Genomic DNA, 16728 nt, shown 5'->3' with positions numbered 1-16728 from the left:
AAACCCTTGGCAGGACCCTCCTATTAAAGAGTTGTGTGACTCGGTGAGGCTTTCCTGGATAAACTAGCATCACCATAATAATAGTGTAGTGGCGTAACGCGCGGGGTTAGCAAAGGGTGATGTGAGGTGACACTGGAGTGGCGTGGCAGCAATTAGGGGCCGAAGCATAGATTGAGCGGGTGCATTTGGAGACAAGCAGGTGTGAGCGTTGGGGCACGGGGTAGGCGCCAGAGAGGCGGGAGATGGAGGGGTAATTGGGGGATAGCCCGTGCAGGAGACGCCGTGGAGGCGGTAGCTTAATGGGGGGTAAGTGAGGACTCCAAACGAGGAGGGATATATAAGGGAGTGTGCGGAGCAGCACGGGATTGGTGCTCAAGGGATGAAGAACACAAGAGTCGGGGAGAAGATGCCTGGGAGCTCGTCCTGCCCACCTCGTTCTCCCCAGCAGTGTTGGCTGATGCCCTGCTGGGGGCAGGGACGAGGGCGGAGGTGTGAGGGAAGCAGGACAGGATAGTGGAGTATAGAGTGAGAGAGAGAGCGGGGGAAGACAGGGTGGTTACCGTGCACGAGGTGCGCAGAGGTGAGTAGGGGGAAGTCGGGGAGTTCGGAACAAGGGTGTGTGTGTGTTAGTGTAAGTGAGGAGCATCCACACTGGATGCAAGGTAAATAAAGTTACAGGTGAAAAGTTAAGAGTGTCCGTGTGAGTACAACACTACAACAGTAATAGGTTCCAGATTATTTGCATATTGGTTGAAGCAGTGGTTAAAATGTCAGTGTAGAAACCCTCGCGTGAAACCTGTTCGTCTTGCAGCCCGTGTTCAATGCCGCTTCTCCTATGCTGCACGTCTCGGTGGGGGTATGGAAACCTTCGTGACAAGTGACGGTATTCACACTCGGTGTACTGAGAAGTGCCCGTATAGCACCGTATACCAGGCCACTTCTACCGCTGCGCTCCAGCGAGAAACCCCGCATACTGTTGTAGAGGGTCCACGCCCTCGACCAATGCGGTCGAGTTCTGCCGTGGCCGCTGCGCTGGAAAAGTACGTGCGTAGAACTCGTAGCTGCGTCCGAGCCACGTGGAGGTGAGGATTGTCATCTCCAGACACCGAGGTCCCACCTGTTCATCTGTGATCATGCGCAGCTGCAATGTGCTGCTGGTGGAACAGGGTCAAGAGTGTCGGGGTGTTGCGCTGATAAGGACGAGCGTCGGCGCTGTGTGCCACAAATGGGTGCCACCGTTGTGTTGCCAGGCGACATTCAGCTGACGATGATCTGCCGACGGGGGCAGCTGGAGGTGGAGGTGGTGAAAGCGCGAGGACTCATCCCCAAGCCGGGTTGCAAGTCCATTGCAGGTGCTCACAACCACTCGCGCACGTCTGCACACACATGATCCACAGAGAATATGTGTGAGAGTGTCTTTGTGTGTGGGGAGCACACGCCTGAGTTTGATTCGTGCTCATAATCAATAACTGACGATATTTGAACCGATCCTGGGCAATCCCTAGGTCGACTCAGTCTCAAATGAGTTCCTGGTGCATTGTGTAAACATCAGCACAAGGAAGACAAGGGTGCTGGGCGTGGTCTTGGCCAACCACCTGCTTGTGTGTATTGTTGGCTTGCCTGAACAGTCTCTCAAGTCTATATAGGGGGTCTTTATATGTTTTTTACTTTTTATGACTTGCATCCCACAGGGATTTTTGCACAGCGTTGGTGTACAGTGCTTTTTTTCTGAAAGACTTTGCAGTTTTTTTCCTGGATTTTTCTGTTTGTGCATAGTCATATAGTCACTTTAAGATGTTTTCTTGTTCATGTTTAGTTTTTTGTTTGTTGCGGTTACACCCGATGCAAGAGCCGAATGGCTCACAGGGCTATACCAAATAAATGAAAATAGAAAAACTGAAACTTTTTGTCTGTGGGTAGCAGTTGTGTAGTGGTTAGTGCACTTTGCTACGAATGCGGCGACCTGAGTTCGATTCGCATTCACGGCCCACATCAGCGTCGAATATATTGACCAGGCCGACTCAGCCTTAATTAAGTACCTAGAAAGGTGTGTAAATATCACCACTTTGGAGACAAAGGCGGCCGGGTGGGTGCCTGCCACACTATCCCCTCTTGTGCCGTGTTGTGCCTACATGGCTCTGCGGGGGATTTTTGTCTCGTTGTTGGGAGTTCACCTCTGCTCTGGTGTGCTTGTGGTGGTACGTGCGTAGCCCCCTATGTGAAGGTGTACCTGCTGGAGGGTGGGGTGTGCATCGCTAAAAAGAAAACCAAGGTCGCCAGCAAGTCGCTCGATCCCTCCTATGGCCAGCAGCTGCTGTTCGATGAGGGTGCCCAGAACAAGGTCCTGCAGGTGAAGGGCCATTCACGAGCTTCACCACTACAGCGCATACGGAGCCCTGCGCGCGTGTGAGTGGGTGTGTGAGCTCCCGTGTACAGGCGTTCACATGGCGATCATCCCCCCTGCTTGCAAAATAATGCTCACTTGCAGGCCTTGTACAGCACAAGGACAAGTTGCCACTGGTGGTTCCCTATGCTTAAAACAGCTGTCCTCTCAGATGCTTCACTACATCATGGGTGCAATATAAATGTGAATATTATTTTATTCACGTCGGCATATGTGTGTAAACATGCCTATGTTTAGATGCATGCGTGTGTCTTTGTATAGAGGGAGCAGTTGCATAGTAGTTCGTGCATTTATGGCCAATACCAGTGACGATTATCTCAACCGGTTCTGGGCCTACCCGAGGTCGACTCAGCCTCAAGTGAATACCTGGTGCAGAGTGTAAACATCACCACTGGGCTTTCATAGGTGCTCACTAACAGCACTTGCCCCAACAGTCTGTTAAAGGCTATAAAGGGGATCTTTGTCTTTTGTGTGCACATGCGTGAGTACAATTGTGAGTCCACAGGCCATGGCATGGAGTAAATCCACAGGGGGTGATTATTATGGCCGTGGCTCTTTGTCTCCCTGACCTGACCTCCTCCGCATGCGCGAGTGTGGGTGACTTCCTCTCATCAGATCTAAAATCGGTGTCACTCAAGGTTTTATTTTTGTGTCCAGGTCATTGTGTGGGGTGACTATGGCCGTATGGACCACAAGTCCTTCATGGGGGTGGCCCAGATCCTCCTCGAGGACGTTGACCTCAGTCGGAGTGTGACCGGCTGGTACAAGCTCTTTCCCACCTCTTCGCTGGTGGATCCCACCTTTGCGCCACTCACACGGCGTCCATCGCAATCCTCGCTGGAGAGCTCCACCGCACCCACGTTTGCAAGATCATAACGAGGGGTACGGGGTCGTGGAACGTGACACTCTGTTCAGCACCGCACCGTCCGTCGTAACCACAGCAACACACGGGCTGCAGGTGGGAGGACATCATGGCGGGGACGGGGGGTGGGCAACCCTAAGATATTGTCCTGCCTCTCGCCCTGGACACACCAGGGAGTGCGCACATGCAAACACATACATATACGCATCCCCTGATGTGCAGCAATCACCCACGTGACGTTGCAGTTTGCCTGACGTCACATTTCCGAGACTCCCTCACCCACTGTCCCTCCAGAAGCCCCCACACTTCATTCTCTTCCCAGCCTCTCCTTTGTCCACACTGCCAGACCTCACTGCCAATTGGCTGCTCATTTCACGAGGGCTCCCTGTCCCAGCAAGGGAAGTAACCCATGTGACACGTGTCATCGGGGTGTGCACCACGAGACGGTCGACGGGGCAATGCACTGCCTCTCCTCTCTGTGCGGGGCCACTATGTGTATACATTGATGGGGGCACGTGTACACGCGCGGCACAGGGTGCGATCTTGTCCGTGCTGGACGGCGTGCGGACTCCATGTGCGGTGTGGAAAAAGAGATGTCGGTGTCCGTGTGCGGTACAGGGGAATGAGTGCCGGCATAATCCTCCTGCTCCTTTTAAGTTGGACAGACCGCGGCCCGTCCCACCAAATCATTGAGTGTTGTGAACGTGCGGTTGCACCAACTACACTTTCGAGTGAAGCCGTCTTGATTGGATACAGGGCCCCGTAGGTTGGGTGGGGGAGACCTAACAGTGCTGGCTACTTGGGGTGGTATGTGGGGGGGGCTGCTGCCCTGAAGCCACTCCGAGCTCTGTGGCAGCTGAGCTGCTGCTGTCTGTCGCAGCACGTCGTGAACCGTGCCAGTTTTATATGACTGCGATTGCATTTATTATGATGTCGTTATACATCCATGTCGTGGAGCATGATTATAAACAGCCACATTTTAAGGGCTTTAATCACCGTAGCGTTGCATGTCCTTTTGATGCAACCGTGGTCTGTGAGTGACGCCGGCCGAGCGGCGTGGGGCATCGGTGCACGTGCTGCCCTGGCCTCGCTCCGCCTCGTCGCTGCAGATGCCGTATAAGAGAAACTATTTTCTGCTTGAATACTTGCATGTACATACGGTACTCGATCCGCAGCACTGATGAGTGGTTCCGACTGTAGCATTCCACGGATGAGGCGCGGGCGGGAGAGCACCTCTTCCCTCTCATCTCCACGCAACGCGCTGGGACTCGCGGCCGGGGGGTTGGCGGCCACCGTCTCGACCACCACCACCACCACCACTCCGTGGGGCTTGGGTCGTGGCGCTGCGGGTACAGGCAGACGCGTGGTCGCCCTCTGCGCCGGGCCGGATGGATGATTGTCGTGGTGCAAAAGTGACGGTGTGTGGCTGAGCTGCTGGGCGATGCCGATGATGCGGGCGAGTAGCGGCGAAAGCAGGCAGTGTTGATGGTTGCTGCTGGTGGTCCTGGCGATGTTAGTTGGCGCCGCTGGTGAGGTGGAGCAGAGATGACGTGCGAGTGGCCGGGGTTCCGACACGCGTCCTCTGGCGACGGGGCGCAGATTATGCAGACGTCAGATCATCATCATCATTGCCTTCTCTGGGTGCGGGTGCAATACGGGGTGGGGGGGGGGGTGCGGGCGGGTGGCGGCGCCTGGTGGCCCTTGTCTCCTCAATAGCCTCACTCTCGCGTATCACGACGGAGGCGCCCGCTTCTCGAGTGCTGCATCCAGTTTTTATATTTGTGTTGAGAGCAGAACAGTAACAAAGAAGCCACGTGTTTGTATATATTTATTGGAGTGTTTGATCAGAATGTGAATTTTATCTCTTAATTTTAAACGGCGTTACCATGTCCCCATGTACCCCGCCGTGTCCATGGCTGGAATAAAGATGACTCTCTTTTCTACACTTTGGCGATCTCCCTACATCAATGTCTGCTTGTGCGAGTGTCTGTCTGTGTCGACCTGTCTCTGATTGCCTGTTGGGCCAAAGTATGGAGAGAAATCAACGTGAAGCAGCCGTTCCTCTGTTGCGCTGCAGAGTCCAGAGAACTGGAGGAGTGGCTTATTTGTGTGCAAGCGGTGGTGGTGACACTTTTATTTTTGAAGTATTTACGACGAAAATGAGCCTGCGCGTGACGTCGCTCACGTCGGCCAGCCCCCCTCGTTAATATTCATGAACAGGTGACGTCACTCAATATGGATCTCCCCGCATTAATAATGATCACGAGCACGTGCCGTCACTCCACATCGAACAGCCCCCCTCATTAATATTCATGAGCACTCCACAACCCTCACGACAAAGGCAGAGCCCTCACGTCACGCGGTCTCCGTCACGCTCTTGTTGAGACATCGAAGTAAAAAGGACGTCGTGATGAACAAGGGATCATCACATTTACATGACAGAGGTTTTGTGTCACCGCCCTGACAAGTTCACACGAATTGATGCAATGGATATCACGTGGCGCTCTGCTTTTCGCTTGCAAGTTTCAGATTTACTGCAACACACCCTAACCCTTGGACGGGCAAAAGGTGAGTCTCCCGATGTTAAGTCAAGGCAGGGTTTAGGGGTTATGGTTAAGGGTTCGTGTTACATGCGGGTTCGGGTTACGCTTTCACACGATTTCGGGTTGGATTAGGGTTTGGGTTCGGCTTGAGGGGTTACGATCGGGGTTACTAACGCACGTGTAGGGTACATGGCGTACCAGTGCAAGCTGTCGGTATGGGCGGGGAGTCCATTCTGCTCCAGAGCCGTCACAAGCAGAAATGAGAGCTTTTGAAACCGGTCCTGGCCATCCTGGCCAAGACAAATGCGTGAGGGGTGGAGCACTCCTCATGGAGGCGGCTCAGTTGAACACCGCTAGTCGCAGGAGCAAAATTGGCAGCAGCAGCAGCAGAACCAGCAGAAGCGTGCGCAGGTGTTGTGTACAAGAGGCTGTGATGTTCTGTGCAAATACATCCAGTTGAAGTCCTCAGGGGCCAACGGAGTGTTTCCTTTGTACCGCGCAAGGCTCCAGAGTGAAGAGATACGAAGGGGCAGTAGCGATCACTCTGGACCCGAACTCAACAGTCTGGAAGTGCAAGCCTTGTACAGCATTGTCATGTCCACCAGATGGCATCACACAACCATGTGTCTCACGTGGTGTAGGGCGACAGACTGGTTATGGTTACGCACGGGTCATGTATGTTTGCTGAACTTCTTTCGCACCGTACGTAACCAACCGTGCTAATTGGAGGTACGGCGAAGGGCAAATTAAGCACAAGATGCAGTTATAAAGAAAGTTGTTTTCAATCTGGATGATGTAAAAGTGCGTAGCTTCAGTGGTTTCCTAATAGCGGAAGGAACTTCGTTCCAAACGTCCACATGAGCGCATCTGAAAGCGCCGCGCGATGCGCTCCTTGACGAGATCGGGGCAAGGAGTTGCGGTTCATTTGTGGCAAGCGCGTTGTGTGTCATGGGTGCGACCCTGACATGGTGCACCATGCACGTGTGTAGCTTTAAACCCTAACGCCCGCTAAATACACCCATTAACCTTAACAACTGCGTCGCCTCGGTGTTTGTGTGCGTGTTGAAGTCCGGTTGGTAGTTCGGGGCAATGGGGGACGCGTTAAAGAGCCTCTCGCGCGCCTGTGGTCACAGCACGAGGCGGCGCCGCTGTAGCGCCGCCGTGTGGACGAGCGGTACAGCTGCAGCACCACGGCGAGCTCATCGGAATATTTGTTTACTTGTTCATGAAGCCGGTCTTCGCCAAGGAAACATTTTCAATCTTTTCTTTTTCTTTTCTCTTTTTTTATTTTCTTCTTCTTTCTCTTCTTCTTCGTATATATAAAAGTCTCCGTGCGCTCGCGCTTGCGGGCGATTTGGCTCTCGGACGGTGGGGTTTAAGACCAAAATAATTTGCCAGCCGGCACGCCCTAAGCCCCGTGGTGGAAATAGGCTATTCCGTTTTCCTATCCGTAAACTTTAAAGTAGTTTAATTAACACATTTGTGCCGTTTCTATTATTCATTATTTACTTATTGCACGACATCGACCGTACCAACTGACGACAATTGCGTGGGGGGGACGGACCCTGCCAAGTGCTGCGCGTTCACTCGAGCTCACGGGGGACATTTTCTTTTACGCGTTTTACAGCCAACACATACACATATATTCACGGATTTTCAAATTACAAACTACTGCATTGACATCCCAAGCTGTCCCATGCGTTTACACCGTTGAATATTTGGTGAACATCGGTGCTGAAATAGTGAAACGCGCTGCATTCTCAAACAGTGCCCTTCAAATCTGCAACAGTCACACCCATCATCGACTTCAATGCAAAATGCCGCCCCGGTTCCACAAGTCACACAAGCAAGTGGTGTGTGCCCTTCGATTCTACTCGACAGAGTCGCGCCATATACGATTCAACTCATCTCGCTGAGACGCGTTTAAAGGCATATGGATTATGGTTTGGGATTAGGGTTAGGGATTAGGGGTTAGGATTAGGGTTGGGGTAGTTAGGGTTTGTGCACCTACGCAGTTTTTGCCAAAATTAGCCAAATTTTCATAGCTACATTTTCCAAGAAAAAGTGCATTCCTCCATTGTATTTACCCTTAGTGTGCTATGTATTAGATTACAGTGGAATATTTCACTATGAAATGTTAACGTCTCAAACAGAAAATCGGCATACTAACCTATGCCGTTTGTATCAAAAATTGGACACATTTTTACAGCTGTATTTTTAAACAAAAAGTGCATTCCTCGGTTGTGTTTAGCCTGAGTATCCTATGTATTACAGTAAAAGTGAGAAATTTCAGCATGACATTTTGAAGTAAAAAAGCTAAAATTGGACGAATTTTAACGGCTGTTTTCAATAAAAAGTGCATTCCTTGGTTAGGGTTTAGGGTTAGGGGTTAGGGGTAGGGTTTGGGTTAGAGGGTTAGGGTTACAAAGTTAGGGTTAAAGGGTTAGGGGTTAGGGTTAAGGGTAAGGGTTAGGGGTTAGGGGTTAGGGGTTAGGGTTTAGGGCTAGGGTTTAGGGTTAGGGTTAGGGTCAGGGGTAGGGTTAGGGGTTAGTGTTTGCGGTTAGGGTTAGGGATATGAATATGGTTAGGGGTTAGGTTTAGGCTTAGGGGCTCGGGATTAGGGTTAAGGGTTAGGGTTAGGGATATGAATAGGGTTAGGTGTTAGGTTTAGGGTTACGGGTTAGGGCTGTGAGGGTTATTTATTTTATCTTATTACTTTTTAAACAAAAAGTGCATTCCACGATTGTGTTTAGCCTGAGTATCCTATATATTACAGTAAAAGTGGGAAATTTCACAATGAAATTTTAAATTAAAAAAAAGCAAAAATTGGACGATTGTTTAAGGCTGTATTCAATAAAAAGTGCATTCCTTGGTTAAGGTTTAGGGTTAGGGGTAGGGTTTGGGTTAGAGGGTTAGGGTTAGAAGGTTAGGGTTAAAGGGTTAGGGGTTAGAAGGTTAGGGTTAAAGGGTTAGGGGTTAGAGTTAGGGGTTAGGGTAAGGGTAAGGGTTAGGGGTTAGGGTTTAGGGTTAATGTCGTGATTTTTATTTTATTTTACTTTTATTAATTTTAATGTTTTTACCTACGTGACTTTACCGAAAAAAACCTAAGAATATGAATATTTAGGGTTAGGGTTTAGGGTTAAGGGTTAGGATCAGGGGTAGGGTTAGGGTTAGGGGTTAGTCTTAGCGGTTAGGGTTAGGGATTTGAATAGGGTTAGGGGTTAGGTTTAGGCTTAAGGTTAGGGGTGTTAGGGTTGTTAGGGATAGGTTAGGGTTAGGGGTTAGGGGTTAGGGTTAGGGGTTAAGTTTAGGGTTGGGGTTAAGATTAGGGTTAAGGTTAGGGGTTAGCGGTTAGGGTTATAGTTTTGGTTAGGGTAACGGTTAGGGGTTATGGTTAGGGATTAGGGTTTGGGTTAGAGGTTAGGGGTTACGGTTAGGGGTTAGGGTTACGGTTTAGGGTTACGGTTAGCGGTTAGGGTTCGTTAGGGTTAGGGGTTAAGGTTAGGGGTTAGTGTTAGGGTTTAGGATTAGGTGTTAGGGTTGAGGCTTAGGGATAGGGTCAGGGTTTGATTTTTTCCGACTTACTACTCTCTGGCACATCTGGCAAAAACATCAACAAGCTGCAGCGTGTACACAATTATTTGGCAGGCGTCATGACTGGAACTGCAAAATCCGACCATGTCTGTCCAGTGCTCACCGAACTGCATTGGCTTCCTTTTGCCGAACTCATACATTATAAGGTTGCCCTCATTACATGTGTAGTGACATAAGAAGGGAGGGGCTGCTGTAGGCTCTGGGTTCCCAGGTGGGTCCAGACGCGTAATCCCCTGGGCGCCAGGCGCTGGGTTCCCAGGGGGTCCAGACGCTTAAGCCTCTGGGCGCCGCCAACGGGGGGGGCTGTGTGTGCTCTGTGGGATGTCTGGTGGCGCACACGGCCCCACCCCTCGTTGGGGACTGGGCATATAACCGGAGCTCCCTGGACGATCGGGCCCGGTTGTAACTCAAGACCCAAGACCCACGACCAGCCATCTGAAGACCCTGGGATGCTGTGAGAGCCAGCGCTGGGACTCTGGAACTCCCGACGCTACGACCTTGTGAGGGCGAGTTCCGGAGCGTAGCCAGAGTAGAGTATCTAGGCTGTGTAGCTAGGCTGTGTACCTAAGCTGTAGCAGAGTACCAGGACTGTTGGAGTGTTGTGTTGTAATAAAGAAGTTACCTCTACAAGTGTCTCCGGAACCTGTTACACATGCAAAGCGCTTGCCACAAGTGAACCCCAATACCTTGCTGGTATCATCAAAGAGCATAAACCATCACGCAAACGCTGGTCATCTTCGCTGCAGCTTCTGGCAAGTCATCGAATAAAGACGGTCGATGCATTGTACGCTTTCAGATGCACTTCTGCAGCCGTCAGGAATGTCTTTCCTTCCGATATTAGAAGTCACTGGGGCTACGCATTTTTAAAATCTAGATTGAAAAGAAATTTTCTTTAGAACTGCTTTTTGTGCTCAGGTTGTTGTCCTTCCCCCGCACCTCCGACGAGCATGGTTAGCTATGTACGGTGTGAAAGAAGGTCAACATACACACCAACATGGACACACGCTAAGTAACCTAACCAACATGGACACGCTAAATAACCTAACCATCATGGACACTCGCTCAACAACTTAACCAACATGGTGCTGTAGCGCCACCGTGTGGTCACGTGGTACAACTGCAGTGCCTGGCGCGGTGACAGCAGCAGTGGCGCTGTGCGGCGTCTTCACGGCTTCATTGCCGCCAACCCGCTTGGGACTAACGCCAGGACGCCGCAGCAGCAGCAGCAGCGACTCACAACTGCGGGGAACGCGCGGGGTGACGCCTGACAGCGGCAACTGCTGGCGAACTGTTGGCCTACACTGCACATGTCCACCACATAGCGGACTTCACCACGAATTGAATGCTTGTGGTACTGCACTTGTCCACTAGAGGGCACACGTAATACGTCAAGCGCCGGGAAAAAGAAAAACTAAACTATCTGGCCGATTTGCACTGCAATTCTTTATTTCTTCACGGATTTTCAAGTAACAAACTGCTGCATTGACATCTATAACTGTACCATATGTTTACACCGTTGAATATTTGGTGAACATCGGTGCTGAAATCGTGAAACGCACTGCATTCTCAAACAGTGCCCTTCAAATCTGCAGCAATCACACTCATCATCGACTTCAATGCAAAATGCCGCTCCGGTTCCACACGTCACACAAACAAAGTGGTGTGTGCTCTTCGACTCTACTCGACAGAGTCGCGCCATATACGATTCATCTCATCTCGCTGAGACGCGTTTAAAGGCATATTTGAGGCATCTCGCTTGCAACCCTAAGAAGTCAAAATTCCAAAGCAGGAGTCTCAATTCCAAATCTCGGAGTTCCGATTCCTCATCCGGGAATGTGAACACCAAGGGAGTGGTTGTGGGGCTCACGAAAATGGAATAGGGACTCTCAAAATAATCCATATACCCTGTTAGCCTAGTCAGGGTTATGGTAAACGGTTAGGGTGAGGGGTCAATGAGAGGTGAATTCCTCCATTGAATTTACAATGCTGTATACAAACTGGGGAATTTAACATGTATATTTTTTCTGCGTGAAAAAATCGACATAGCAGTCAAATACACTAAACGCATGTGGAGGGGAAAAGCCGTACGATCGTGGGGAGAACATTCAAACTACAAAAATACAGCAGATGTGTGGGGCGGGGCTGAACCTACGACATCCTGTATACCAGGCAAGGTCGTTACATTCTTGCCACTGTGAATTCTTTCGTTGACGTTAGTCTTACTACGTAATGTATGAAACAAAGACTGTTAAATTAAACGTACTACGTGTTTTCTTGCAAAAAAATTGCCACATTTTTAACATGTCATTTTACAATTAGAAGTTCATTCCTCCAATGCCTTGATGCATACTATGCTATATATAAAATAAAATTGGGTGACTATACAAATATGTTTTTTCTCGAGAAAAAAATCAACGCACTAACCCAATTGAATTAGGGGTAGGTTCAGCTTTAGGGGTTATGAAGGTGCAAAGTTGACCATTTATCAATGGAATTTTTCATTGGCAAAAGTCTAATTGTTGCAAAACATTGCTAAAAAGCCCTTAATTTTGCTTGTTAATAACACTGCAACCAAAGGACATGGAGAGCCAGTTGTTGCATTTCCTGCTTGCAGAATATAGAGGCTACAAATTGTCCAGGAGTTTGACGAAAAATATTTCGAAAGCATTTGCAATTTCTGCGTCCCAGAATTGTACGAAAAACATACTTACACATGGTCTGGAAGATCTGTATATACTGCAACTGATGTTAACCGAGTCACCCCTTGTCTCAATGAAGCCCCCCGAGTCAAAAACAGTTGCATTTGAGCCACTGAGTGGAATGGTTTTCCAAAAAGGGGGGCTCTGTGCTCAAAATGACATTCTCTTTCACAGGCTTTCATTGACAGATCAAAGATTGTTGGGCATTGACTACTGAACAATCTAAAGGTCCACAGAGTCAGTTTTAACATTTCCTGATTTCAAAATGTCGGCTACAAATTGCCCCGAGGGATTTTAAAAACACTTCCATCGTGAAATGAGCCCCCAAAAAGCATTTGCAATTTATACATCCCCGAATTGTACTAAAAACAGAGGCAAACATCGGAGAGCATAAAGGGGGGGGGGGCGGACATTTTTTTTTCAAAATCCCTTTCCTCAAATAACTGAAGTATAGCAACTGAAATTATAACAATCATTGTGGCATGCAAGCCAGATATTCAATTCAATCAAGGCCATAGGGTTTGAGGTGGCTATATGAGCATTACAGATTATGGTCAGGGCTATAGGTTCTACACAAGTCACGTATCTCCCTCGTGTGGACAAATGCACAACTATACTACACAGTCGAGGGTTTTCAACGGTTTTACTTAACTTGATTCCTGTGTCGTGGTCACATCTTGTAATCAACATTTAGTCTACTTCCTGTTGTCCAATCAATTCCAAATGTTGCACACGGTGACAATGCATGCCTGTATCAAAATCAGCATCAATTCATTAATTAATTCGCTACTTTAAAGCAATTTACATTTTGTATGGACGCCTTATTAGTTATATATATTTGTGTAGGTCAAAAACTCCGCGGTCCCTAAACTCTCGAATCGCGTCGCCCAAGAAGCAGGCGCCAAGTGCCTCAGGCGCGCACGCTCCGTGTCACGAGTTACGGGCACCCTCGCTCCATGCAAACAAAAGTTTAACATTGAAGATTCAGTTATAACATTTCGTCGTGAGAATTTTAATTTTATTGTGTTTTGTTAATTTATTATTTCCCTTCTACATTGCTTTACCGAAAGAAGCAAGAAGATAAATTTATTCAACTAAGCGTTGATGTGGGAGCAGGCGCCGCATCGTTGACATACTTCTCGAGCGTGAGTTAAACGAAGTTGTGAATAAAACCGTTTTTTTTTACTTTTTTTAAGGAGTTTATTTAACTTCACTTGTGTTTGTCGTGATCAAATCTTGTAATCAAAAGTTAGTCTACTTCCTGTTCTCCAATTAATTCCAAATGTTGCACAAGTACTCAGATCCGGAGACAATGCATGCCTGCTTTCAAGCAATGTTTGTATGGACGGCTTATTAATTATATATTTACGTGTAGGTCAAAAAACGCCGCGGTCCCTAAACTGTGGAATCGGCTCGCACACGAAGCCGGCGCCGCGTGCCTCAGGCGCGCGGCGCCGCGTGGTCGAGTGACGGCCGCCATCGCTGCACACAAGCGCAGAAGTTGGACATTCAAGTCGCAGTTATAAAGTCATCAAACTATTCAAGTCAGCGTTGATGTGGGAGCAGGCGCCGCATCATTGGCGTACTTCTCGACCGTGAGTTGAACTAAGTTGTGAATAAAAGCGTTGTTTAGAAAAAAAAACATTTTTTAAGGAGTTTATTTTATATATGTATAATATATGTACGATATAGAGATTATGGAGCTCTAGTTGCGAATGGCACTATTATATGATGGATTAACAAAAGCTATTTTTTTTATTTGCACGAAGTAGTCGGTAAATGAATTTAAAGGAAAAAACGAAAGGCACCCACATCATATGCCTTGCCTTTTGAGAAAAACAAAGATGCGTACTTTAACGAAAATAAGTGACGAGACCAAAAAAGAAATATTAATTGACATAATGCATTGCTGCACCTTAATATGCTGCATTGATTATCCGTGCGATTGTTATGATGATGACAAGATCTGACATCTTTGTATTTAATGTAGTTTAACATTTTATTTTTAAAGAAACGGTGCGGAAAAATACGTTTAAGAAACCGAGTCATGTTATTCGTTACACGATTTGCATGTATCGGCATTTTTGTTATTTCTAGTGGTATATTGTATAAGCGCAGCTGCATTCACGTGTAACACTTTTGGTAAAAAACAATGTTATATAGATAACTAGCTTTACTACCCGGGACTTGGATTCACCATGCCCGACCGCCTTTGTCTCCCCAGTGGCGATGTTTACTACACACCACACCAGTCTACCTAGGGGAGGCCCAGGACCGGTTCAAATAATCGTCACCGGTGGTAGCCGTGAGCGGGAATCAAACTCGGGTCGCCGGGTTCGTAGCGCAGCGCGCTAACCACTACACTACCGCCCCCCCCCCCCACACACACGTCCATAGGTACACAGACACGCGCTTGCTGCAGACACACACAACGTTCAGGGTGCGTGCGGCAGTAAACGACTGAAATAATAAAGCAGCAATGCTGCGCGAAGAACGCCTTAGACCTGCAACACATTTGTATGGCACTGTACCCGCGGATGGTTGGAGGGAGGGTGCGTGACATGGGCAGGCACACTGCGTGACGCTTCCACGTGTATTTTTAAATAAATTTACACGGTGTACAGTCTGGAAAGTACCTACATGGCAAATTTCAAGTTTGTTGCATGTCCGGAAGTACGCTAAACATTTTGAACAGACATTAACAACTTTCCCTTTTATATATATGGAGATGAATAAATGCAGATGGCGGTCTTCTTGCACGGCCAGCTCCATGTCGCCTTATCTCGATCACATTGAACCGAACCCCCAGCAAGGTCTATATATAAAATAAAATTGGGTGACTATACAAATATGTTTTTTCTCGAGAAAAAAATCAACGCACTAACCCAATTGAATTAGGGGTAGGTTGAGCTTTAGGGGTTATGAAGGTGCAAAGTTGACCATTTATCAATGGAATTTTTCATTGGCAAAAGTCTAATTGTTGCAAAACATTGCTAAAAAGCCCTTAATTTTGCTTGTTAATAACACTGCAACCAAAGGACATGGAGAGCCAGTTGTTGCATTTCCTGCTTGCAGAATATAGAGGCTACAAATTGTCGAGGAGTTTGACGAAAAATATTTCGAAAGCATTTGCAATTTCTGCATCCCAGAATTGTACGAAAAACATACTTACACATGGTCTGGAAGATCTGTAAATACTGCAACTGATGTTAACCGAGTCACCCCTTGTCTCAATGAAGCCCCCCCGAGTCAAAAACAGTTGCATTTGAGCCACTGAGTTGAATGGTTTTCCAAAAAGGGGGGCTCTGTGCTCAAAATGACATTCTCTTTCACAGGCTTTCATTGACAGATCAAAGATTGTTGGGCATTGACTACTGAACAATCTAAAGGTCCACAGAGTCAGTTTTAACATTTCCTGATTTCAAAATATGTCGGCTACAAATTGTCCCGAGGGATTTTAAAAACACTTCCATCGTGAAATGAGCCCCCAAAAAGCATTTGCAATTTATACATCCCCGAATTGTACTAAAAACAGAGGCAAACATCGGATAGCATAAAGGGGGGGGGGGGGGGGGACATTTTTTTCTTCAAAATCCCTTTCCTCAAATAACTGAAGTATAGCAACTGAAATTATAACAATCATTGTGGCATGCAAGCCAGATATTCAATTCAATCAAGGCCATAGGGTTTGAGGTGGCTATATGAGTGTATAGTAATACAGTATGTAATTTAATGTTGGGTTTGTCTATGGCAGTATATAGTACGGGGTAGACCGGTGTGATGTTAGAGAATAAAGTTTAGCTGGAGGCATATTATATTTTTTGCGACATAAAATTGTAATGTATTACTTACTGTTAGTAGCTCAGCTTATTGGAGAGTATATTTAGTATACTGATGATACTATGTAGTTTATACTTTAGTTGTTTACATGGTGGTTTAGTTACTGCAGCTACATACTATTACCACTCCTTCCCTTTATTAATGCTACCCATATCCCATCCCTTTGATGCTGCTATTCCTGCATAATGCACGGGCATAATATGACTTTAAACCTCCCGCCAAACCCCCTACGCTTTTCAAAAGTAGTACGAATCGCATATCTGCATTGGCCATAAATATGCTAAATTCCTCTTGATATGCAAATTATTTTGTCAAGGCGCTCTTCCCCCCTCCATCCCAGCTTAAATAGACGCTCCATTACCAGCTCGTTCATGTGGATTACCAGCTCGACCATGTGGATTACCAGCTCGTTTATGTGGATTGCCAGCTCGTTCATGAGAATTACCAGCTCGTGTTGTGGATTACCAGCTCGTTTTGTGGATTACCAGCTCGTGTTGTGGATTACCAGCTCGTTCATGTGGATTACCAGCTCATTCATGTGGATTACCAGCTCGTGTTGTGGATTACCAGCTCGTGTTGTGGATTACCAGCTTGACCATGTGGATTACCAGCTCGTTCATGTGGATTACCAGCTCGTTCATGTGGATTACCAGCTCGACAATGTGGATTACCAGCTCGTGTTGTGGATTACCAGCTCGACAATGTGGATTACCAGCTCGACAATGTGGATTGCCAGCTCGCGTTGTGGATTACCAGCTCGTGTTGTGGATTACCAGCTCGTGTTGT

At 47.8% G+C, this 16728-nt stretch overlaps 1 protein-coding gene across 19 annotated transcripts in view; it reads left to right on the top strand.

Moving 5' to 3' along the window:
* The window catches only part of LOC133349089 (regulating synaptic membrane exocytosis protein 2-like), a 49064-nt gene extending 43855 nt beyond the window's left edge, over positions 1-5209 (top strand). For 18 of the 19 annotated variants that reach the window (XM_061562258.1, XM_061562241.1, XM_061562260.1 and 15 more), the window contains 3 exons: positions 1251-1352; positions 2211-2350; positions 3062-5209. In XM_061562258.1, coding sequence (XP_061418242.1) covers positions 1251-1352; positions 2211-2350; positions 3062-3280 — 461 coding nt within the window. In that variant the 3' untranslated portion in view covers positions 3281-5209. Of the gene's footprint in view, positions 1-1250; positions 1353-2210; positions 2407-3061 lie in introns of all 19 variants that reach the window. The other variant, XM_061562246.1, reaches the window with a different exon arrangement.
* The last annotated feature ends 11519 nt before the right edge of the window (positions 5210-16728 follow it).

Source organism: Lethenteron reissneri, chromosome 29, assembly GCF_015708825.2.
Source record: "Lethenteron reissneri isolate LAM-NWPU_2019-01 chromosome 29, ASM1570882v1, whole genome shotgun sequence".
Lineage (NCBI taxonomy): Eukaryota > Metazoa > Chordata > Hyperoartia > Petromyzontiformes > Petromyzontidae > Lethenteron > Lethenteron reissneri.
This window is presented reverse-complemented; position numbering and strand designations above follow the sequence as displayed.